General features: G+C 39.1%; 1 protein-coding gene across 9 annotated transcripts in view; it reads left to right on the forward strand.

Moving 5' to 3' along the window:
• CACNB2 (calcium voltage-gated channel auxiliary subunit beta 2) overlaps positions 1 to 24,846 on the forward strand; it is a 175,660-nt gene that overhangs the window by 70,724 nt on the left and 80,090 nt on the right. For 7 of the 9 annotated variants that reach the window (XM_018075424.1, XM_018075426.1, XM_018075427.1 and 4 more), the window contains exon 1: positions 23,781 to 24,349. The exons of 1 other annotated variant lie outside the window; for it this stretch is intronic. In XM_018075424.1, coding sequence (XP_017930913.1) covers positions 24,281 to 24,349 — 69 coding nt within the window. In that variant the 5' untranslated portion in view covers positions 23,781 to 24,280. Of the gene's footprint in view, positions 1 to 23,780; positions 24,350 to 24,581; positions 24,682 to 24,846 lie in introns of those variants that run through there. One more of the 9 variants, XM_018075430.1, reaches the window with a different exon arrangement.

Genomic DNA, 24,846 nt, shown 5'->3' on the forward strand with positions numbered 1-24,846 from the left:
CAAATCTCTCTTAACAGATTTTTAGATTTTTGCACAGTCTCTTCATCGCATTGTAGCCTGTAGAGTTACTTCCTGGTTTATATAGCTAATCTGAAATTTTAAAGTATCTTGAAAATAACCTAGATTACTGAAGAATGGTGTTAGGGCTTTGGACTCAAATCTCAATCTCTTCTCCTGATGCTGTTTCAACTTTTAGAAAGTATTGAAGTACTCTGTGTCATGGAGCATAGTTTAATGTTTAAGACACCTTTCCCAGACAGGTGGGCCATGTCATTCCAGTCCCTTTTCTACTACATAGTTGTGCAAAGTGAAATAACATCAATAGAAAAAGTAAGAAGTCCACCATGAATTGTGTGGAGTCAGGTTGTTTTTTTTTAATTTCCTTTTTTTCTTTTGTTCTTTTTGATATCTGTAGAGGTCCCTGAAACTGAAGTGTAATGACCTGTTCAAATAAAATGTTTCATTAAGTGCAAACTGAAACATCATTTTGGTTGTTTCTTCTTCGTTTTTCTTTAAAGCGAAATAGTTCAGGGCAAAATAGAGATGCACTTTTTTGGTGTTATTTTGGCAGCCATACTTACCAAGATGTTTGCTTTATTTGGTGGGAAGTACAGTAGAATTGATGGCATACATAAAGCTTTAAAAACACATTTATTATTCAGTAAAAGCTATAATCAATGTGAAACTTCTATCTGTGTAGATTTGTTGTTCATGAAACCATATGCTCTGCACTGTGGAAAAGGCATTTGTTTTATCTTCCACACAAACAATTACTTGAGTCACTGAGAGATGAAGTGAGTAAAAAGAGTGACAGCGAAGAATCTCAGAGTGTCATTTTATGACACAGTGACAAAAGCTATATTTTTGAAATTAATAATAAAACCATGTAGCTATGGTCCTTTCCTGTTTCCATTAGTATTTTCATAAATGTTCTGGCTTGGGATGCAGAGTGTCTTTGACATTGCATTTTAACACTTTAGGCAGATGCTTATTAAGCTCTTTATAACTGGTGGAATAAACATGTAGTACCTTTTGAGGCATTTTTTTATGCCATGTACCTGGCATTGTAGAGGTGCTTGGCTATATAAGTGATTTAATTTCATAAATACAGGAAACTATAAAATGCTACAGGCCGAACAGTCCCATTTGTGGCTCTAAGTTGTTTGTGTTTCCTGTTTGTTTGCAAAACAAACCTCTGATAACCAAACAGAATTGGAATAGTTCATCGAAAATGAAGCAGGAAGTGAGAGCTCCTTTTCACAGATACCTGGTAGATCATAGTCTGCACAAATCTCCAAAAGCAAAAGCATCTAAAACTTACTCCCAAGAGTCTTTTGAGTTGATGGCTAAGGGATGATGCTAGTGCTAGCTAGTGCTTGCATGTTTGGGAGGCCTGGCTGGCTCTGCTCTGTCCCCAGGCTACACTTTTCCCATGGCTGCAGAGCCTCTGCTCTTCCTCCCTCAGGTGGCCTTGCCAGGGCTGTGGGTGCTGGGCATCTCCAGCTACATCCCCCACTGCCTTTCCAGGGGCCTCTGGGTGTAGGTATGTGGGCCTGGACTGATGCAGACTTGTCTCTGATGGGGCATGGGACACCTTTAGCATTTCATCTCTCCTTCCTGACGGCAGTCTTGCCTGGCAGAAACTTTTGGCTCTGTTGTGGCAGTATGATCAAACACTGTGATGGTAAGCATAGGGTTAATTAGGATTTCTTCTGAGAACAACCTAATCATTGGAAAACTATTTTTTAGCAGAATAATTCAAGGGCAGGGAGGAGTTTTCATGGTGATTGGTCATTTAAGAAAAATCATTGCATTTCATTCAATCTATTGCATGAGACTTTGTAACTTTTGCAAACAAGAAACTGCTTTTAAATTTCTTAAGAAACTCAAAACTCAGCTTTTTTTGATCTCCAAAAATATTTTTTTGGAAAATGTTCTTGCAAAGAATGGGAAACCTCTTTATAAATCCAGTGGTTGTGATATTCAGAGCAAATGTTTTGGTTGCCTTGAAAATCCAGCATTTGTCACTTGTGTTCTCCAGGCAAAAGTTTTGAACTTGTCTATTTAAATTAAATCTTCACTTCCCTGGAGTTTGCCTATGTCCTCTTGCAGGATGGAGCACTTCTTATGGAATATTAAGTATGATGTTGATAGATGCCAGTTATACTCATGGCTCCTGCAGGGCAGCATTATCTTCTAAAAAGTATGAAAATCTGTCTGCTAAATTTCTAAAGGAGGGAAAGATCTTGAAGCAGTCAAATGTCATTCAGGTTTGAGAAGACTTACTTTTTAACTGCTGTTTGTGAATCAGACAAATCCCAATTTCGTGTGCACAGACATTCAGCTGATAGGACTGATATTGCTGTGTGAAGGGAAAACCCCACCTATTTTAGAAATATGCTATTGTAAGTCCTAGAAATCAGTAGGAAGAACACAGTGATGTGTTTTCAGTGTTTATTTTGAGTCATTACTACTTACCTTATTTCAGAATCTGAATGAAGGGAGAAAAGATAATAAGGGTGTTGTTTAAAAATGGAGAGAGTCATATTAATTTAATCATATTGTGGACTGACACAGGAACATGTCTGAAAATTATAAATCAGAATTGCTTCTTTGGGAACCTCTCCCTTGAATTTTACCTGTGGCAGAATGCTGTAAAAAGGTAACTATAACATTTTGGAGTTACTTTTCCATGTTCACCTTAGTTCAACCTAAGGCAACAACACCTAATGCTTTGTTCAAATAGATAAGTAGTACAACATGTGAGTGTAACTTGAAGTACAGACTTGAAAGGTAGTCAAATTAAATTCAGCCTCTGAGGTTAACATCAGAGCCATGAGTCCATCCTTGGACAAATCCCTTAACATTTTGATTCTTTGTCTTTAAATATGAGGAGATACTTGGTTCGTTTCTAGTAACAATAGATGTTTATTTTTTAAACCTCGTAAATTTCTTTAAAAATACCAGCTTTATACATAACAAATGCTAGCATTTGATTAATTTCCAATCATAAGTGTTGTACAGGAGCACTAGGAATGGAGTTTCATGCCTAAAACTGTGTATTTGGCAAGAAGAACACTTAATGTGGAAGAAGGAATTGCTTACACATGAAAGATAGATGTGTTCACATCCAGAGCTGGATGTAAATTCATGAAACAGTCACCCTTAGCAAGCCTTTTCCCTGTGGATTCTCTGCAGCAGCCAAAGTGTAGAAGCAATACAGTTTTTCTTTCCTAAATTGGAAAAATGAGGGTCATTCTGTATGGCATCATTCCCCATGACAAACTCAGAGACGTCGCAGCTGTGTTTTAAGCACTGCATGTGAGTTTTGGGATTCCCCCAAGGGAAGCCTGGAAGAGCTGCTGGTTTCGATCCTGTAGCAGAATGGCTCCTGAAGCAGTTTCAGTTTAGAATAGGGAAACACTAGAGAGGGAAACTCTAATAAACCCGTGCAGAGAAAGGTATTGATCATTTCTGCGTTACTCCCAAAATACCCAGTGTACTTTCCAGTTAGTGACTTGCACAACTGTAGCAACCACACCTTTTTCCCCAGAGAAAAATCACTTTTTAATCTAACTTCCTGTAGTGTACATGGAATAGATTGTTTAATAATGATGTTACTCTTTTAGCTTCATATGGCTTTCTTTTCCTTGTCTGCTGTCTTTAATTTGAATTTCACTGACTCAGGATGGAGCCTTTTATATTATTGACAATACACTGAAGGTATTTTTACTGTGTCTGACCTTCCTCTACCTCTGTTCCCACAATCCAACACATAAACAGTCAAGAAAAAGGTAGGGGGCTCTGTGAAGGTTGTAGATGGAGGCACTGAGGTGTAAGCCCTGTTATGTACATGAGTCTATGAGCGGTAGATCAGCTGCCCCTCATGTAGAGCACAGCATACCTGTTTTATAACTTTGTGTCCTGGGGTATGTGGTGCTCTTGGAAATTAAAGACAGGGTTCCACTTTCAGGAATTAACTTTTAGAAATAGGTATTTCCAACAGAAAGTAGGAAGCAAATCAACAACTGCAATTAACGTGGATCCTTTCATACTGGGCTAGTGCTGAGAGGTGTCTGAAGACAATGGAGGAAGGGAATGAAGACATCTATCATTGTGGAAGAGGATTGCAGTTAGTACACGATGTTTGAGAAGCAGGTTTGTACCTAAGGCATGCGTGGGAGGGAGCCCTGTGAAGTGAACAAAGGCCAAACAGTTTTTGACATTTAGAAACCAACCACACTGACCAGCTCCAGGTGACGAAATAGCAAGGGAGAAGTTTACTTCTGTTTACAGAGCAGAGGCTAAGAAGTGTGAAGAGTGGAAACTGGCCTGTGTTGGGAGGACCAGTGCAGTTCACCTCACAAACATGAAGACAAAATAACAAAAACAGAGTACTTACAAATTGAGTACACAGATGGTGTGGGTGAGCAGCCTTGTGAACACTTTTCACAAAATCACAGAATGGTTGAGAGCGGAAGACATTTCTGGAGGTCATCTGGTCCAACCCTCCTGCTTAGGCAGGGCTACCTACAGCCAGTGGCACAGGACCATGTCCAGGCAGTTTTTGAGAATCTTCAAGGATAGAGACTCCACAACCTTCCTGGACAGTATATGGCAGTGTTCAGTCACCTTCGTGGTGAAAAAGTTTCTGATGTTCTGAGGGAACCTCCTGTGTTTCAGTTTGTGCCCACTGCCTCTGGTCTTGTGACTGGGCACCACTGAGAAGAGGTTGGCTCCACCCTCTTTGTACCCTCCTTTCAGGTATTTATATAAAACAAAAAGATACCCCCTGAGCCTTTTCTTCTATAGGCTGAACAGTTTAAGCTCTCTCAGCCTTTCCTTATGTAAGACATGCTCCAGTCCCTTCATCATCTTTGTGGCCTTTCATTGGACTCTCTCCAGAATGTCTTCATCTTCCTTTTCCTGAGGAGCCAGTAACTGGACACATCATTCCAGGTGTGGCCTCACCAGTGCTGAGTGTTTTGTTTATGTGTTTTTGTTGTAGCTCCTTTCTTTGCTTCCACCTCCATCTTTCAGCTTGTAGTAAGTACTGATGGAAAAAAACCCAAAGGGTGGAGATGAGTGGAGAGACCTGTCTCTGCATGTCCTCTACCAAACTGCTTGAGGTAGCTCTGAACTTCTCAGCTACTTTTCCATTTGAAATAGCAGTGGGAAGGAGGGAAGGAAGTTTCTCATAAGATCTGGCTTCTGAGTGTGTTGATAGCACCAAGTCCTGATGAAATCTGTAAATTCATTAATTGGGCTTGGTTTCAGGTTTTTTTGCCTCTGAAGGAGATGACTGTGATAATGACCTGCATCTTGGCAAAGCACTAATCGACCTCTTGTGTTAACTGGGATAGTTTGCCTCACTGAAGTGAACCAGTACAGACCTTGGGAAAAAAATAACTTAATGACTTCGTAATCAGGAATACTTGAGTTTTTCTATTCCATATTCATAATGTACTCAAATGTTAGTGGTAGGGACAGTAATCTAGGTAGGGCAGCACAGAGCTAGCAATAAGCTAGTTGACTGGGCTTCTCTGATCTACGTAGCAAAAACACACTTAATCCTTGGATTCCTCTGCACATGTGTTGTGTCTGTGTATGTTTCCAGGCTTTTGGGAATTATTTACAACTTCCTCCTTGTTACACTGCATATACTCATACTTTTTATTTCATTAGATATCAGGAGACCCATGCAGCTAGAGAAGTCTTCTGGGTAAAAGATACTAATGGCATGTGTGGTTTAAGTGATCCATTTATAACACTTGGGGTGGAGCCCAAAGTTGGAGCTATTTAGAAGAAGGTAACTTGAATGTTTTTGGTTAAAGAAATGGGACTTATGCTGTGCATGAATATAGTACAAAAAAAATCCAGATCTTGCAGAAGCCCCAGTGTGGTGCCTTTAACAATAGAGTTATGTTAAAATTTGTTTTCCAGTTAAGTATTTATGACATGCATTTTGATGTCTATGTTGTTTAGCCTGTGGATGGATGTAAAGTAGGAGAAGGGGTGGCAGAAGGGTTAGCAGAAGATGTTTTATGTGCAAAATTGAAATCGTGACTTCCCTGCAGCACATATGGAAAACTAAAGTCAAGAAGGCATGTTCACTCTGTCTGCATTACGTGCCTGCCTGCCTGGTGTGGCAGACTGCCTGTTTTGGATGCTCTATCCCAGGTAGCACAACTACTTCCCTCCCATCAGTGGTGTGTGAGGTGGTGTCTGGCAGTCTAGATAGTTTGTTGCTCTCTTGACCTTTCAAAACTATAGTAGTTATGACAGCTCAACTAAGCACTCCTAGCATGCAGGCTGGATATAGTCCAGTAGCGTTTTGATAGGAACCTTCCACACAGGGAAATCAAGAGCCAAAAATCCTATTTCAGATTATCTGATCTGAAGTTTCTTTGTTAGTCTTTTCCAGGTACAATTCCTTTTTTTTTCCCCCTCCTTTTTTTTCCCCCTCCTTTTTTTTTCCTCTTCTTTTGCAATTGAGGTTTTATGTTTATGTCTGTTTGGAAATATGTTTTTGTTTTCCAGTTGGTAATAATAAGTAGGTCTGCTGAACAAATTCAGAAACAGTTGATCACAGTAAACCTACCATTTGTTTTTATTTAATATTGGTTCACAGGAAAAGAATCCATCTACCTCCTTACCAAAGCCATAGACATCTATCTTCATGAAGACATGTCTTCTCTAAATTATAAACAAGCTCTGGGCAACTGGGCTGACCAAATGAAGTGCTGTTTGTTTACTTATAATACATGTTACTTTCCAGATAATGACTTCACCTGATGAATACGAATTACAAAATGCTGAGATAGGTAACTAATCTTTGATAGGAATCATCAATTCTTTTTTCAGCAAGCCTTTTATTTACACAGAAACAGATAATGATAGCCAAGCTGGCTTATTATCGTTTATTATTTTATACATCTCTGATCAGAATTAATGTGTAAGATTCTGCCAGGAGAAAATTTGGCAAAACTTGGGCGTTTTCATTGCTGTAACTACAGGACTATAGGAACCAGATATTTAAAAAAGTTTTTTTCTGAGATCCCTGATAAATTCTCCTGTGCATATTTCATTGTACACTGTTGTTTACAACACAGTGTGATTCTATAAGTTTTAATTTAACAATACGTAGGACTTTTTGGTATTTAAAATGCTTGAATTACATATCAAATTTTATGATTTACAATACAGTTTTAGAGTTCTGTTAGGTCTTACAAACCAGACAAATGGAGTTAATTGGTTTTAATACTTTTTTTGTTTTATTTTTTTTAAGACATTTTTTTGTGTTTTTTTTCCTAAATATCTACACAAATGTTCTTATTAGAAATAAATTTTTTATATAAAAATAATTTCTTTAAATTTGTGTATTGATACAAGCTAAGCAATGTTGGTTCAGAAATCAAAAATGAGAATGCTACCTACTCAGTTGAGTGCTGAAGTCTAAGGGCAGGTAGATCATTACAGAAATTCTAGGTCAGTTTATAGGAGCAAGGCTGATGCATGCATGTATCATAAGAACATAATTGTCTTTCAAAGCTATTCCTTTAAGTAACAACTAAGTGTGATAAGAAAAGGTTCTCTACATGTCTTTTTATAAAGTTTATTTGCCTGAAGGGAAATTATAAACTTTTTTTTTTATTCGAGGTTTCTTTTATGTGCAGAAATGGGCTTTAATGAACTTGACTTAGTGCTTAAATTCATAGGCTTGTATTTATCTGCTTGTGGAGGCAGCTCAGTGGCTAATTTTTGAGGCTAAATGTTGTATAACTTCAGACTTTATTACTTTAATTACTCTTAGAATTTCTTTGTTTTTCTGGTGTAGGAGATTAACAACTAAAATTCTTTGTAAACTTGAAAAATTATAATCCATGGAGATTGTCAAAACTCGACAAGGCCCTGAGTGAGCTAATTGGGCTTTGAATCTGGCACTAGTGAGCACGAGGTTGAACTAGATGTCTTTTCTCCAGATGTCCTCTCACCAGTCTACTTTTTTTCTGTGATTCCATTCAGAGTATGCAAACTATGTAGAAGTCTTAAGGGCACCGAAGTAGAAATTCCCAGGTTTTTTATAAGTCAAAACTCGCTCTTAGAAGTTTTCATCTGTTCCAGCAGTTGCCCATGATTTAGTTCTGTTACTGAAGGATGCCCAGTATAATTCTGAAATTCTAGGCCTCTAATCTGTACTTCACTGTGATTCTTTTACCTTCATCTCCATTCCACGTAAATATAGGGATATATCTATAAAGTACGATCTGAAGGACAGAGGTTCAGATTGTTGCTCAAATATAGTCAATTTATCATATGTATATTATTGTGGTTTACTCCATACATTTAAGAAAGTTGTGTTCTGTTTCCCTTGATTCCTTCTAAATGGAATTATTTGGATTGTGTGCTGTAGTTCTGTTATTCATTATACAGACATCCTGGCAAGAACATGGGTGGCCTTCAGACATGCTAAAGCAAAATCATAAGGCTCATTGTACAAGGCTCTAGTACCGTATGTGAAATTTTGATTTTGCTGATTGAAATTTCACTTGAACTTAACAGTGAGAAAATGCCTTTTTTCTTTTAAATAATCACCACATACACCCATTTCCTGATAACTTAAGTGGGTTTGCCTTCTAAGAGTTTTCCTATGCATGCGTGAATGTTATCCCCCACCTCTCCCAGTAACATAGATTTGTAAGGAGAAATTAATAATTCTGCTCAGTAATATCATGTTAGTAGAAAATAATATTCTTATCAGTTTGGATCCAGAGGTCTGGTGGAATTTGCAGACAGAAAATCTGCGAAATGGTTTAGATGGGACTGTCCTTGGTATCCTGAGAGAGAAAATACAGTCCAACCTGATAACATTTCCTCTAGCTGTTGTAGCCTTGTCAGCACAGGAAAAAAAATTTCAGATATTTCTGTAATCAAATGCCTCCCAGCAAAATGCATATATTTAAAAAAAACAAGCATGGCAATTTGTGCTGTTTTGCTTAGGGCTATTTTAAATAAACCTGGACATCTGTGTCTGTAAGCGTGGTGAGAGAGATTAGTCCTGCCAGTTACACAACATGTTTTGTGGATCAGCTTGCCTTGTGACAATTGAAAGTGTTGTTCCTGGACTTCTCTGGTAGATTTTATGACGTGAGTGAAATGCTATTTGATTTAAATAAGGTCTATTTTAGCCTAATCAAAGAGGAAACAAGAAGGAACTGCTATAGAGATCACAGGCTATGATGATTTTGAAAATGAACAGGACTAAAAAATGTTGATGCCTTTTTCTGCCTGCAGACAACTGACAAAACACGAGAGGTTATAAAAGACCATATTGTGTTACTGTGCCAACTACAGCAACAAACATTTCCTTTTCTTCTACATGATGAAAGAAATAATAAGCTGTAATTTTTGGTTTATGCATTGTAAACTCAAAAACTTTGAACAGGAAGGAAGATGCTAATGTATTAATTACTGCTGAATATTGATAGACTAACTATTACAGAAGGATTGATGGAAGGAGAGCAGTGCAAATCTAGTGTTGCATTTAGTGTTGACTTCTGACTTTAGCCTGGTCAGGGACGCTCACATTGTGTCTGAAGAATCCTTGAAGGGGTTTGAGTACAAATGTGTTTGAATTGTGATACAGCAGCACATATACAATCTACATGACTACTAAGCTGGCAATAGATGTGACCTAGAAAAGATGATGCATCTTGGGTTTCTTTAGAATTTTGTAATATTTGTCTGCCCATGTGTACTTTGGGAACTGACTTCACGTAAAACAGGATGAACACAGAGAGCCTGTTGAATGCTTGTAAGCAGAAAAAACAGTTGTGGAATTAGCTTTCTGTTTATATGCTTCTGTTCAGAAGCCTAGAACCACCTGGTATTTATTGGCTGACTCTAATGGAAAATTACATACAGTACAGAGATGGAAGTGGTTAGATATTACAAAAAATGTATATTATTAAAAATAATAAAAAAAAGGAAGGTAGCTTACTAACTCTCCTTTTAGTGCCAGGTATATAAGCACAAATAACACTGAGGTAATTTTTTTTTTGTTTATCTATATTTTTCTACAATATTTTTCATCCTAGAAAAGATACCTTTCTGCTTCTGTGATCTTCTCTGCTGCTAAACTGGAGAGTGAGTGGCAAGAACTAGTAAAAGCTCAGAAATGCTCATTGGACTACCATCCATCTCTTACATTCTTGAAATATTATCTTACATTTCTCTTCTATTACTCTGAGATTTTTCCTCTCTAACCCTTCTTTGCTACTTTGTAATGGTGCTCCTCTTCTGGGTGATATGGATGATGCCCATCATTCATCTCCCTGCTTTCTGCTGGCTCCTTGTTCACTCTATTTTTAGGACTCTCATCCAAATAAGAGTTGCCTTACTGATTAAGACAGCAGAGCAGCAATCTCAGTGACATCTTCATAATACTCCTGTCTCTCAGCAGAAATCCAGCGGTGATAGCAGCAGTGGTACTGATAATAAGTTTAGGTGGTAATACCTCAAACAAGAGCTGATTCCCTTGTAAGGCAAAGTCCTTTTTATGAAACCTGATATCCTTTCATGACAAGGTAACCCACCTAGTTGCTCAAGGGAAGCGAGTTGATGTAATCTTTTTGAATTTCAATAAAGTTTTCAATGCTCTCACAGGATCCTTCTGCACAAACTGTCCAGCACAGAGCTGGATAAACACATCATGGACTGGCTGAGGAATTGGCTCACTGGTTGAGCACAGAGGGTAACAGCGAATGGGATGATATCAGACTGGCGACCTGTCACTAGTGGGGTTCCACAGGGCTCCATCTTAGGCCCTGTGCTCTTCAGTGCCTTCATAAATGACTTGGATGCAGAACTAGAAGGGATACTAAGCAAGTTTGCAGATGACACAAAGCTGGGAGGAACTGTTGACTCCCTCGAAGGTAGGGAGGTCCTGCAGAGAGACCTCGACAAATTAGAGAACTGGGCTATAATCAACCATATGAAGTTCAACAAGGCAAAATGCCAGATTTTGTACCTGGGTGTTTGTACAGACTGGGGAATGAGATGCTGGAACACAGTGCCCAGAAAGGGACCTGGGAGTCCTGGTGGACGGCAAGTTAAATATGAGTCAGCAGTGCCCTGGCAGCCAGGAGTGTTGATAAGCCAAACTTATCATCAGTACCACTGCTACTATCACCCCGTGTCCTGGGAAGCATCAGGCAAAGCATCGCCAACCAGTCGAGGGAGGGGATTGTCCCACTCTGCTCTGCACTGGTGCAGCCTCACCTTGAATACTGTGTGTACAGTTTTGGGCACTGCAATATAAGAAATGTATTAAGCTGTTTAGAGAGTGTCCAAAGGAGGGCAATGAAGGTGGTGAAGAGCTTCGAGGGGAAGCCATGTGAGGAGCGGCTGAGGGCACTTGGTCTGTTCAGCCTGGAGGAGACTGAGGGGAGACCTCACTGCAGTTACAACTTCCTTGTGAAGGGGAGGGGCAGGCACTCATCACTTCTCTGTGGTGACCAGTGACAGGATCTGAGGGAATGGCCTAAAGTTGTGTCAGGAGAGGCTTAGGTTGGATATTAGGAAAAGGTTCTTCCCGCAGAGGGTGGCTGGGTGCAGGAACACACTGTCCAGGACAGTGGTCACAGCACCAAGCCTGACAGAGTTCAAGAAGTATTTGGATGATACTCTCAGGCACATGGTGTGACTCTTGGGGATGGTCCTCCAGCAGAGCTGGGAGTTGGACTCAATGATCCTTGTGGCTCCCTTCCAACTCAGCAGATTCTGTAAACTGGAGGAAATACAACTTTTAATTGAGCGTAAAAATATGAGTTTAAGGAGGGAATTGATTTCCTTACCAAACAATGGAGCAGAGAGGAAAAACAGGCTTTAGCCAGTGCAGTTCCTGAAAACAAATGAATTGTCAGGGATGACATGGGGTTGTTTGTATTTCTTTGGTGAGAGTTAGCACAGGCTTGCAGAACTGGAGTTTCATTCTTGTGTCTTTCATCATTGCAGGTGCTGAAGACTCTTGTAAGTAGGAACTTGCTAGGGATGTGTTGGAAGGAATCTCTTCATCTGAGAGATTTTACAAAGTTAATTGATCCTGGTAGCATATTAATAATGCTGTTTTACAGCAATCTGAGGTACTGCTTGTCTTAAAATTTTTGAACAAGTTGACTGTTGTATAGCTCATGTGAAATCTATAAATGGAGGTTTGCTCAAAGTGTATGTTTGCTCTTTTTTTAGAAGAATTCTATTGTATTTCCAAGGTCACAGATTCTTTTGAAATCCTGAACTCTTGAGTCCTGTATGAACAGGAGCACAGGCATTATATCCAGGGAAGTGATCACAGCACTCGTTAGGACATACCTGCTTTAGTGTGACCAGTTTTGGTGCCCCAATAGATGAAATATGTGGACAAATCAGAGAGGGTTCAGTGAAGGGCCTCAAGGATGGTTGAGGCTGGATCACTTGGCCTTCAGATGTAGGCTGAGGAACAAGGGCTTGCACAGCCTGGAGACAAGATTCTTCAGCATATGCAAGGAGGTTAAAAAGCACAGAGCCAGTCTCCTCAGAGGTATGTGGTGGGAGGGCAATAAGCATGTATTTTCTGTCAGTATTCAGTATAGCAACAACAGATGAAAGAGCAACCGGTGGTTAAAAATTTAGTGCATCTTCTAGAGGAGGAAATGGCTTAGTGAGGGATATGATATAATGTGTTCTCCTGACCCAGGCAAAGTCTGTTCTGAATCAGAAAGAGGTCTGTTCCTGATGTTTCTTTACGTCTGGAAAACAGAAAATGTTTAGTCTTCTGGGTTGCAACAATTTTAGAAACCTGGATTTAGTTGTTATACTGGAAAGTGGCTGTTGTACTGTCCTAACATTTAAATGTTTCAGAAAACACAAAATATTCCAACATTGAATTAGAAAAGTTCACCACAACATGTGCTGCTTTTATGATTTCCTTTAGTTTTTCTATTGCAATTCATTTATATTTTACTTCCTTTCAGGTTACCATCTAATCACTACCACCATCTTCTGCAGTAGACACATTTCTGTTTCCATGTTACCTACAACACACTTCTCTTTTAACCCTCCCATCTTTATTTAAGCAGTCATATTTCAGCAGTGCCAATATAAATCCATAGTACAGTATCTGTTTTAGTTCTAAGAAAATACTATATGTAGTATATTATATACTATAATACACAACCTTTTACTAATTCTTTTTTGTAAACAAGTGTTATATATACTCTTCAGATTCCTGTGTTCCCTTGCAGATGGAAAACGGGGACTATAACATACAAAGGCTTCAGAGGCAACATACAGAGATGGGGAGAGTGCTCTAAAAGTGAGCAGAGTTAGAAACACAAACTCTGTCTTGCTCTCCTTCTTTCAAAAGACAGTGGAGCCAATGGATGGCAACAACTGGCATCAATCAATCTATACATTAACTGGTATATTTTCATTTTAGAACAAAAACTATGAAGATATATGCTGGAGAGAGAGAATTTTCCAAGATCATTTTGATATGTGATAGGCAAGAGGGACAAAGGGCCTTTCCAGAGATTTTTTCATTGATGTTAAAGTATTACATACTGTTGCATTCTTGAAATTATATGAGAATAATTGTAGTATGTAAATAGTGAAAGGAGCCTTGTCCTCTTGGTAAAATCATAAGTAGTTTGCTTCAGTTTACTCTAGACCTGGTGGATAGGTAATGGGTATAAAGAAGCAGTCCTGATATTTTTCTAGCAGCGTACAAGGATGAAGGCTGAAACAAAGGACTAACACCTGAAACCACAAGGACTCACGTGACTTCTGACACTCTTGGAAACTGGGTTTACATTTAGCCCATTGATGAGGATATGTGTATTTTTTGCAGTGTGTGTATCCTGAAGTAAATGATGCCATGCAGTGTGAAAGCTGCTCACTTGGTGTTTCTGGCAATATCAAAGAGAGGAAGGCTGCAGATGCTTAAAGAGTCATCACATCTGCAAGATATACCTTGACTGAGTCACAAACAACCCTCTGTTTGATGGGTTTGGGCTTTCAGTGAGCCTAGGTTAGGGAAATCCAATTAATTAATTCTTTAATCTTCACTGTGCACAGTTTAACAAAGGTGTTGATAAGAAAACCTCTCCTAATATAAGCAGTGAGCAAATTGCAGTGTTTTATGTCATGACAGTCACTGACTGCTGTTAACAAAAGATCATGACTAGAAAATCAAAATTTCTGTAGTAGATGATGGACTGGAAAATAAACTTAGCACTAGACAACTAGCGTGTGATGGCACTTTTTTCAGAGTGCGTGATTGTCAGACTAACCCATTAAGAGATACGGGAAAAAAGATAGTTATTTAAACAGATGAACATTATATTTATGGTATAGAAATGAAAGGTAACAAGCAAAGCTATATGTAAAAACAGTAGTTACCTTTGAAAGCTGACAACATCTGAGTGCTGGAGCTTGCAGTTGGCATTGGCACACTTGAGAGCCTCTGGCTAAGGATTAAGGGACAAAAAAATAAAGTGTATATCATTGTGGGAGTCTTCTCTAGGCCACTCAGTTAGGATGACATTGAAGAATTATTCTTAAGGAATTAAGGGATACTTCTAAATCATTCATCCTTGCCCTTATGGGGAACTTCAACTTGTCAAATGTTAACTGGGATCACCACACTGCTAGCAAAAACAGGTCTAGAAGATTCCTACAACATCTAGATGATAACTTTATGGTACAGGTCCTAAGGGAAGTGATTAGGAAAGATGTCCTTGATTTGTTGCTTGTTAACAGGGAGGGTCTTGTGAGTGAAGTAGGGATTGGTGGCTGCCTTGGCAAAAGAGATCATGAAGCAGTCAAGTTAAAAATCTCTCATGATAGGAGGAAAACTGCCAGCAAATTTCAACACTGGATATGAGGAGAGGAGACTTCAGACTGTTCAGGGAACTGGTGAGTAAGGTCCCCTGGGAAAACACTTTTGAAGGTATTGGGGTCCATTAGTGCTGGCTGCTTTTCAGGCACCACCGCCTAAAGGCAGAGAAGCAGGCAATTTCAAAATGTCAGAGGTCCAGCAGGCAAAGCAGAAGGCCAGCTCGGCTGAGCAGTGATCTTCTTCTGAAACTAAGGCGAAAAAAGCCAATGGAAGAAAGGTCAGGTGATGTGGGACAAGTACAGAGATGGTACTCACTGTCGTAGAGAGAAAATTTGAGCAGCCAAAGCTCTAATACAGTTGAAGCTAACCAGAAATATGGGGGGCAATAAAAAGTGTTTTTTTAAAATATTTTATTAGCAAAAGGCAATCCAGAAATAACATTGACCTATTACTTGATAAGGATTGTCACCACACAAACGGGGACATAGAAAAAGCAGAGATGTTTAATGCTTTCTTTGCTTCAACACTGGTGATGGGCTATGGGGTTCCCAGAGCCCTGAGCTGCAGGACCATGACTGTGAGAATGATAACATCTTTCAACCCCAAAATTGTGCAGGATTTACTGCTTATGGGGCTTGATGAGAATCATCCAAGAGTACTCAGAAGAGCTGGCTCATTTCGTTGCGAGACCTCTCTCAATGACTTTTGAATGGCCTTGGTAATCTGGAGAGATCCCAGTTGAATGGAAGCTGGCAAATGTCCCGGTTTTCAAGAATGGTAAGAGGGATGACCCTGGAAACTAGGGATCTGTCAGTCTCACTTCAGTGACTGGTAAAAACGGTGGTGGTGAAGATTGTTCTGGGAGTTACTGAAAAACACCTCAAAGACAACTCAGTCATCAGTCACAGTCAGCACAGCTTCATTAGAGGAAAGTCCTGCTTGATGAACTTAATATCCTTTTATGACAAGGCAACCCACCTAGTTGGTCAAGGGAAGTCAGTTCATGTAATCTTTTTGGATGTCGTTAAAGCTTTTGATACTGTGTCTCACAGGATCCTTCTAGACACTATACCCAGCACACAGCTGGATAAACACATCTTGCAATAGGTGAGCAACTGGCTCATGGATTGGGCAGAAAGAGTCATAGTAAATGGGGTTACATCAGGCTGGCGACCTGTCACTAGTGGGGTTTTGGGGTTCCGCAGGGCTCAGTCTTAGGACCAGTTCTCTTCAACATCTTTGTAAATAACTTGGACTAAGGACACGAAGGTATGCCAATAACACTAAATTGGGAGGAGCTGTTGACTCCCTTGAAGGCAGAAACATGCTGCAGAGAGACCTCGACAAATTAGATGACTGAGCAATCACCAACTGTATGAAGTTTAACAGGGGAAAGTGCTGGATTCTGCACCTGGGATGAGGCAACCCTGGATGTACATACAGACTGGAGAACAAGATGATGGAGAGTAGCACCATGGAAAGGGACCTGGGGGTCCTGGTCGATGACAAGTTGAATATGAGTCAGCAGTGCCCTGGCAGCCAGGAGGGCCAACTGTGTCCTGAGGGCATCAGGCAAAGCATCGCCAACCAGTCGAGGGAGGGGATTGTCCCACTCTGCTCTGCACTGGTGCAGCCTCACCTTGAATATTGTGACAGTTTTGGGCACCACAATATAAGAAAGGTATTAAGCTCTGAGAGTGTCCAAAGGAGGGCAACAAGGATGGCGAAGGGCCTTGAGGGGAAGCCGTATGAGGAGCGGCTGAGGGCACTTGGTCTGTTCAGCCTGGAGAAGAGGAGACTGAGAGGAGACCTCATTGCAGTTACAACTTCCTTGTGAGGGGAAGAGGAGGGGCAGGCACTGATCACTTCTGTGTGGTGACCAGTGGCAGGACCTAAGGGAATGGCCTGAAGTTGTGTCAGGAGACGTTTAGGTTGGATATTAGGAAAAGGTTCTTCCCGCAGAGAGTGGCTGGGTGCAGGAACACACTGTCCAGGACAGTGGCCACAGCACCAACACTGCCAGAGTTCAAGAAGCATTGGACAGTGATCTCAGGCACATGGTGTGATTCTTGGGGTGGTCCTCTGCAGGGTCAGGAGATGGGCTCGATGATCCCTGTGGTCCCTTCAAACCCAGGATACTTTATGATTCTGTGAAATAGTAAAATAAGGAAAACTTCACTGTATATGCTTAACATCAACATTTTTACTAAGGTAAAAAAACAAACGAGCAAGCCAGTACCCAAATCTTCCCTTTGTTATCTGGAGTAGATTAAAAATTTGACATTTAAAAACCAGGTAGAGATTGTGTGTACTGAGATAATCTGTTAAAATTCAAAGAAAATATTTTTTCCCTTCAGAATTCTCCATTGCTGACAGAATTTCATGTTGAATTTTCAAGGAAGCTATTTTTAAGTATGCAGAAAATCTTAATGACTTGAACCAAAATCCCAGATAAAAATATACTGACGATCTGGAACACAGAATCTAAATTGGCAATTTTAACTGAGCTGAGACAAATTAAGATGATGGTTGCCATGCTTTCCTGCAAATTCGTTCTTTTTCTAGTTGTCTTTCTGTTTCGTTGTTGACATCCCAGATGTGTTTTCCATTTTTCCTCATTTTAACTGTTCCTTTTTAATTTTGTGGCTGACCCAATCTTTGTCTTTCTCTTTAAGCTCTTCTCTCAACACATAGCATCACAATTCTAAATTATTTTTTTTGAGTTGTATTTCTGCAAATAAAATCCTTCCTTTGTGATATTTGCTGCTTAGTAATTAATACACTCAAAAATTACATTTTCATTTTTTCTGAAAACCTTTAATTTTTAACCCCCTTCTGCTCCAGTAAACAGCACCACAGGTCAGCTTATTGTTACTAATATGCCTGGTTTACCTTTACCTAAGGACTTAAACATATAATCAAGTTCCCATGAGTCAGCCAAGTTGATATGACAATATCCATGTGTCTGCTGACAGTCTGAGACAAAAGTGAGATGATTCAGGTTCATGTTGCTTGCAATCATTTCCTTGGTGTATTTTTATTCCTTTGACACCTGTTTCTTAGTTGCTCCACTGGCAACATCTTAACTCTGTCATTGCTCTGACTTTTCTTTATAGCTCAAAATATTAATAGTTTAATGCCATCCTCTAGATCCAATTAACTGTCTCAAAACATTAAATCCCTTTTCCTTTTTTTTCTCTAGTTTTGGGGATTTTTTGTTTTGTTTTTAAAGTTCTCAATTATGTGATTATATTGTTGATAAAGCATTTTTTTATAAACTTGGAGTCCTCCTTCTATTCCTGTCATTGACCTCTCCCTCAAAAGCACTTTCTCTTATTTCATAAATGTGAGAATCTCTCTGTCAGAATATACAGAGCAACCAGATTATCCTCCTTCAGAGGCTTTCACAGAACTAATCTCTGCCATAATACATATAGGGAACTTACTTCAAGAACAACCCACTACGGTTATGCAAGGGATGAGTCATAATGCTGGTATCGAATATTTAAAAATGCTTTATTTTCTATTGCATTGCTACCTCGATCTCTTACTTACTCCCTTTTTTTTTTTTTGCTCATATTCTCTCATCTTTTAGATTACAAGCTTGTTTAAGCAGGGCTTGTCATTCACTTTGTGACTGCACAGTAGGGGTAGTGCATAGTACTTTAGGGATTCAAGGAGTTTTCCATCTTAGATTTTTTTTTTAAAAAAAAGGTAAACTAACACACCACAGCATCCCACAGTTTTGGGGAAAGTTTTGCTCTGAGTATGAGGGCTTTCTCTGCTTGTTTGCTAACTAAGCTGAGCTCTGCAGTTGCCTTTTTGCATATTGCCAAAATTTTTCTGAAGAAGAAACTTCTTCAGAAAATGACCATGAGAAGACCATCAGTCCTCTAGGAAAACCTACTCGTGCTACTTTTTTGTAGTGAAACAACAGAAGAGCAAACATTTAGGCCCATATAATGAAATATGGGTGCAAATATGTGGGTTTGCTTGGTGTCGGGGGTTATTTGGGTTTTTGTTTTTTAGTTTGTTCCTGATAAAGTGACTGGTACAACTGTTTACCTGGTTCATGAATACCAAAATCTAGTCTTCTGCAAACTCAAGGGCTATTTAAAAAAACTTGTACTTTCATCCAGCTGTAGGTTGGATTTGCACCTTAGAATACAGTTACTGTCAAGCTGGGTGCTGCAATCAAGCTTGACAAAGTCATGTTAAGGGTAAAGAGAAGACTGGTTTCCTATATAATCTCCTTTTTTAATCACATTGCCACCCTAAAGCTCCCAGCTGTTCTAAAATTTCAGTCCTGCTATTTGAACATCCCCAATGGCTGTAGATGCCAGCAAGGCCCTGTTCACTCTAAACAACAAAAAAAATTCTAATCAACATTGGGTTTATTTTTTAATGCAAACTTAGCAGAGTATTCCAATGCCTACTGTAGGATCTGGTAGCCCTCCTTGCATAGTAATTGTTTATTTACATGTGTGGGCAAATGGCCAAGCACCGAAGGGCCCATGCCAATGAGGGAGAGGGGTGGGAGTGGAGACTGGACATCAGGTGTAGACTTGGTAGTTACCAGGTTGTGAAGTGTCCATGGTGCTTAAACAAGGAGTCAACAATTCCTGCTTGATATCCCCTGAATGAAAACATGGCCTCTTTCCTTTTTTCCTTTGCTAAATGGTATTTCTTCAGTTTGTCATACACTTCAAATATACATTGTGAACAATTAATTGAATTAAATTTGGTCTTTCTATAAAAATTCTACCCTCAAATAATTAACTTTAACTTCTACCCTTAAATAACTAATAATTTAATAAATAACTATATTTAAATAATATAACGTTGCATAGCATTCTCGGAGCAGCGTTTTGTGTTTTCTTCAAAACAATGACACTGTTTAGACATCTAGAGAAAACTTGATAGACAAGAAATTTTCACATTCACCACCTTTGCCACTCCGCCAAACTGAGGTCCTTACTCATGGTGCGTTTGTGGGAGTGCTTCTGACATCTAACTGTGTGGCTCACACTTTTTGGGTTGATCAGTTTATGATGAAACAGGACAATCTGTATTCCTTATTGGCGTTTTATAATTTGCCAGTGTTAGCAGTTTCACTTCATGCTAAACTTCGACATTTTACATATTGCCTTTGTTCTGAATCAATTTTAAAAGATTTTAAGTGAAGTAAACATTTTATGGAAATATATTTTTTTACCATATTTTGAAGCACTCCAGTAGTAGTTGCATATCACAAGGACATAATATACCATCTCAAATCATGTCCTAGCAGGATGTGATGTCATTCTTACTACTGCAACAGGATAAGAAGATAAGCAGTTAACAATATCTCTGTATGCATTCTGAATATTGAAATGAATTGTTCCTCTTATTGGCGCAGTGAGGCCTGAGTTTTCCATATTCAAAGTATAAATCAAATTAAGACACAAATATATTTCTCCTTTTGGATTTAAAATTTTCATCAGCATTAAATGAATGAAAAGATGACAAATATACCTCAGAGAAGACCCCAGTATCATAAATGAGGAGTTTTATATATATGTGCCCTCATATGTATTTCTTTATTCCTGGTAAAATCTTGCTGCATGTTTGCTTACTGCTTCATGCCTTCATTTAATAAATAATAATGTAAAAAGTCTTAACTTGAAGGAACTTGTTTGATCTTTCTAAAAAGAGAATTATTTGAGAATTTTCAGTAATTTGGAAAATTATCTGTTCTAATGATATCCAATTAATAAGTGGATTAGAGTCTGTTAAAGACTCATGGTACTCAGAGGATTGCTTTTATTTTTATGACAAAGACACAATATAAAGGCTAGGATTGAATTGGCAAGAGTAATGGTAGTTGTATTAACCCAGTGAGAATTTATTACTCTACCAGAATAAACACATCAACAGATTTTACGCTACTAATGTAACACTGCAGTCAAAATCTGTACTTAAGCTCCAACTGTACAGATGAAAGTTAAGCGTGGGTACAGAAAACTAACAAGAAAATTAAGAGGTCTAGAGGCACCACCTAATTTACCTAAAGAGTTTCTACCTGCAAGTAAAGGGAAATGATAAAAAACCCTCTTACTTGAAGAACCCAATCGTTTGAAGATGACGCACTTCTACAATACTGTAGAACTTCTACAATACTGAAGAACATAAGACATTTATGGTCTTGAAGGAAAAGGAGTTCAAATATGATCCCATATGACCACTAGCAATGGGAAAAACATGGGTTCACATTATGAGAATAGCTCATAGAAAGTACTCTGATATAATAAGTGGTAAGATGGTTGGTAAATATTTGTCAAGCATGTTATTAAAACAGGAAATTCTTTTTTGAACAAAATGAGTTTGTAAACCTGCCAAGTAAGGAAGAAAAGAAGAAGAATAATAAATAGATGGAGTAATTATTAACATGACTTATCTCACTTTTCTTAGACAGTTTCCCATGAAAGATGATGAACTGGAGGCTGCAGCAGAATATATTACATAGATATATTACTGCAGCTCTTCCATTTTGCAGTGGAAGAAGATGGAGACCTGCAGAATTTCAAAAAGGCTGAGTTTCTGAAACTCTTGGGAAAAGATTCATACTGTTCTCCAGAGCAACCCCATAAGCTTAAGTAACTCAGGGAGGAAATGTAGTTTCCTTGGTTGTCATGAATGGACAATGCACATCCACTTGTCATTATTTTTCTTAAATAGTAGGGTATTTCTATTACAATTTCATCACAGTTTTTATCAAAGCTTGATTTTTTTTTGATCTTAAAGTGATTGAATGCATTCTTAGTGTAAATAAAAATGTTCAGAAGTTTATACAATGAATTAAATGTAATTATATGCTACCCATTTTCCTGGATTACTCTGCTGTAAGACTTGATTTTTTTCCATATTTAAGAAGCAAAGAAGCTTCCAACTTCTCCTTTCCACAGAAAATTTGCATGACCATGTCCATCCCACTGGGAAAATAAATGTAATGTTGAGTTTGATTCATGTGATTTGTCAATATAATTAAAATAAATTGAGTCATTATGATTTTTTGGATGTGTGTTGGGACTGCGGCCAACATAAGACATGACCAGCACTGTAAATGATCTCTGTGGCCTGGAAGCTGAAATTCCAATTTTAGCGATTCTGGCCTGACCCAAAAGGCATTTTGCCCCCTTAGGGGAGATAAGAATTATGTTACTGTGCTTCACGAATTTTTTTATAGGGTGAGAACCATTTAGGCAGCATCCCTTGTGGACAGCAGAATGAAGGATAGTAAAACTGATGCTATGCCACTTGGTCAGTGTCAAATATGATGTGCTCATCATGGAAGTGCTGTAGGAAGGGAACACCTACACTAGCCACCATCTGATTGCCATGTCAGGCTTAATGGCTTCTTTGTTTGTTTTCCTTTTACTTAAAGGTAGTGTTGCTTCAGGGTTGGTTTATGACACCATGCCTCAGGCAGCAGAGTGGCACCAAGGAACTGCAGCACTGGTGGGGAAGGGCTTGGATGTGCCCTTTCCAAAGAGGGAGTGCTGCCTGACAGCAGTGTCCTGAGGGCTGGGACTCTATGGGGGAGCTCAGCTTTGATTAGTGCTGTGATAACATAAATGGTTTTGTCCATAGACCACTGTTGTGTCAACCATGACAGGATTTAAACTCTACACTAAACTTCTGTTGCTGTTCATCTTTTCCCACTATTTTCATTGGCAGGTGTGTCAGAAGTTGTGGCAAAGGGAAATTTTAAAGAATAGCAAAATTTGACAGGATTTGGAGACGTTACAGGGATGTTACAGGGCCTCTGTATTTTCTTAACGAACAAGATATTTTTAAAAATTCAAGAAAGTTTGAGTGTATTTTCTTTTGTTTTCTGCTGCTTTTGCTCTAGCTCAGGAGGCGTTTTAGATTTGAACAGTCACTGTAACAGCAGATGTATCTGAACTTCTGAAGAGCAAAATACCCTTTGGAGAATAGGGGTTTTTTATGTCAGTTCAAACACAGATTATAAAACTCTATGCTGTAACAATTACAGGCTTCAGAAAAGGAAAAAAAAATAAAACATTTGGAAAGTTAAAAATTTGCTTTATTATAAACCACGGGTTTACTGACAACTCTTGTTTGCTTTAATAATAGTGAAATGTAGGCTGCTGCATCACTTGTGATGGGCAATTTCATTGTTATACAGACATAAACCATGGCAGAATTCAAACCTTCCTGACACATGCTACGACATATGTATGACTACTGTTCTCAGCTGTAATCTCTATTTGCTATTTATCTTGTGACTGTGAACTTATATTGAAGGCAGGCACTGCAGTCAGCTAGTGATCTTTTTCTACTGGAATGTTGTATGTCCATCAGTACATCATAAATGCCTTACAGTGTTACTCCCATGTCAGTTTATTAAAGGGTAGAGGGTAACTCTGAAAAGCAGAATAGGGAAATTTAATGTTTTGTTTGGCTTTTGCCATATTAGGATCTAATATTTACGTGTTGTGTGTTGCAGTTATTCTTTGCTTCTTTCTTCTGCTAATGTCAGAAAAAATATAAGCAGTAACCAGGGGGTTAAATTCCCACTCAACAGGCATAATTTTGGCTTTTGTAAGGGAGCTGTGAGTGGAGCTCAGAGCTTTGCTCAGCGGAGGGCAGCGTTGTGTGACAGAACCGAGCATCCAAGGGAAACGTGGCTGGCAGCAGACATACATGAAGGGAACGAGACGCTGTACCAGCTCTTCCAGTTTCACAGGGACCTTGCGTTTTCCAGCTGTTTACCCTGGAGATGTAAAATGGCAATTTGGCATAGGCTAACAGCCCGGTGTGATGTGAGCATCTGCGTAAAAGGCTGCACATATGGAGCATGCCCAGTGGTATGAACAGCCTGTTACCCCACCCCCAGCCAATCTAGGAAGAGATGAAATGAACTTTGCACTTGCAAATGTCACTGAATACATTTTGAACAGGATTTTAAAAGGTTCTCTTGCAAGCACTATTTTTAACAGCCAAATCCGCCCCCCAAAACAGAAAGGAAAAAGCCCTAGGTATTTTTCTGTCATCGATCTGAGTTTCTGATCAGCTGAAGCATCTCTCACAACATTTACCTGAAGCCGGTTTTATTTTATGTTTTTATCATTCGAGTTGAGATTTTTGGAGGTGGTGTGGATTTTTTGGGAATGAATATTTTTTTTTTTTTCTGGCATGAAAAATTTTGAGAATTTAATTGCAGTAGAATACTTGGAAACAGTGAGGCTGGAAGCTTGAAAGGCAGAGGGAAGAGAAGGAAGGCTCTCACAGCAGAGCATGGATAGGAAAGGAGCTGTGATTCTGCAGTGCTCAGTGTGCACATGTTTTATGAGATCAGTGCCGGGCGCTGCAGCTGCGGACAGTAACTGAGCTGTCTGGCTAATGAAGGCCACCTGGATCAGGCTTCTGAAAAGAGCCAAAGGAGGACGTCTGAAGAATTCTGATATCTGTGTAAGCCCTGCATTTTCCTTATCAGCTTATACTGTATGTATTGCAGAGACAGAGAGAAAAAAGGCGGTGAGGAGAGGACAGTTGTTTTCATTCTGATTGAATTAGCAGAACTCTATTTTGTATGCAGGGAGATGCAGACGGAAAGCAGAGCTGTCATTATTTATAGAGCTGTTCTGGCATTGTGGCTGCTTCCATTGTGGCGATACGGGGACATGTGTTGAGTCCAGACGGATTTTATTAGTTGGAAGTTGATTTGTGGTCATTTGCATGTTTTGCTGAGGGGCAGAGATGGATATGAGCCATTTGCAGTTCTGATGGGGAAAGTGTGTCAGGTAAAGAGGCTGCCCTAAAATAAAAATGCATAGAAAAGGTTAAATCTCTTAGCAGTGATATTGTGTAATGGTAATTGTTGATACTGAATTTGCATTTTGATTATAAAAAGTCTGTTAGCTTGCTATTTCTGTCTCTGTTTAGAGTTTTCGTTTCTGTGGAGCCAT

This window comes from Manacus vitellinus, unplaced genomic scaffold (assembly GCF_001715985.3).
Source record: "Manacus vitellinus isolate BGI_N305 unplaced genomic scaffold, ASM171598v3 scaffold_3_pilon, whole genome shotgun sequence".
Classification (NCBI taxonomy): Eukaryota; Metazoa; Chordata; class Aves; order Passeriformes; family Pipridae; genus Manacus; species Manacus vitellinus.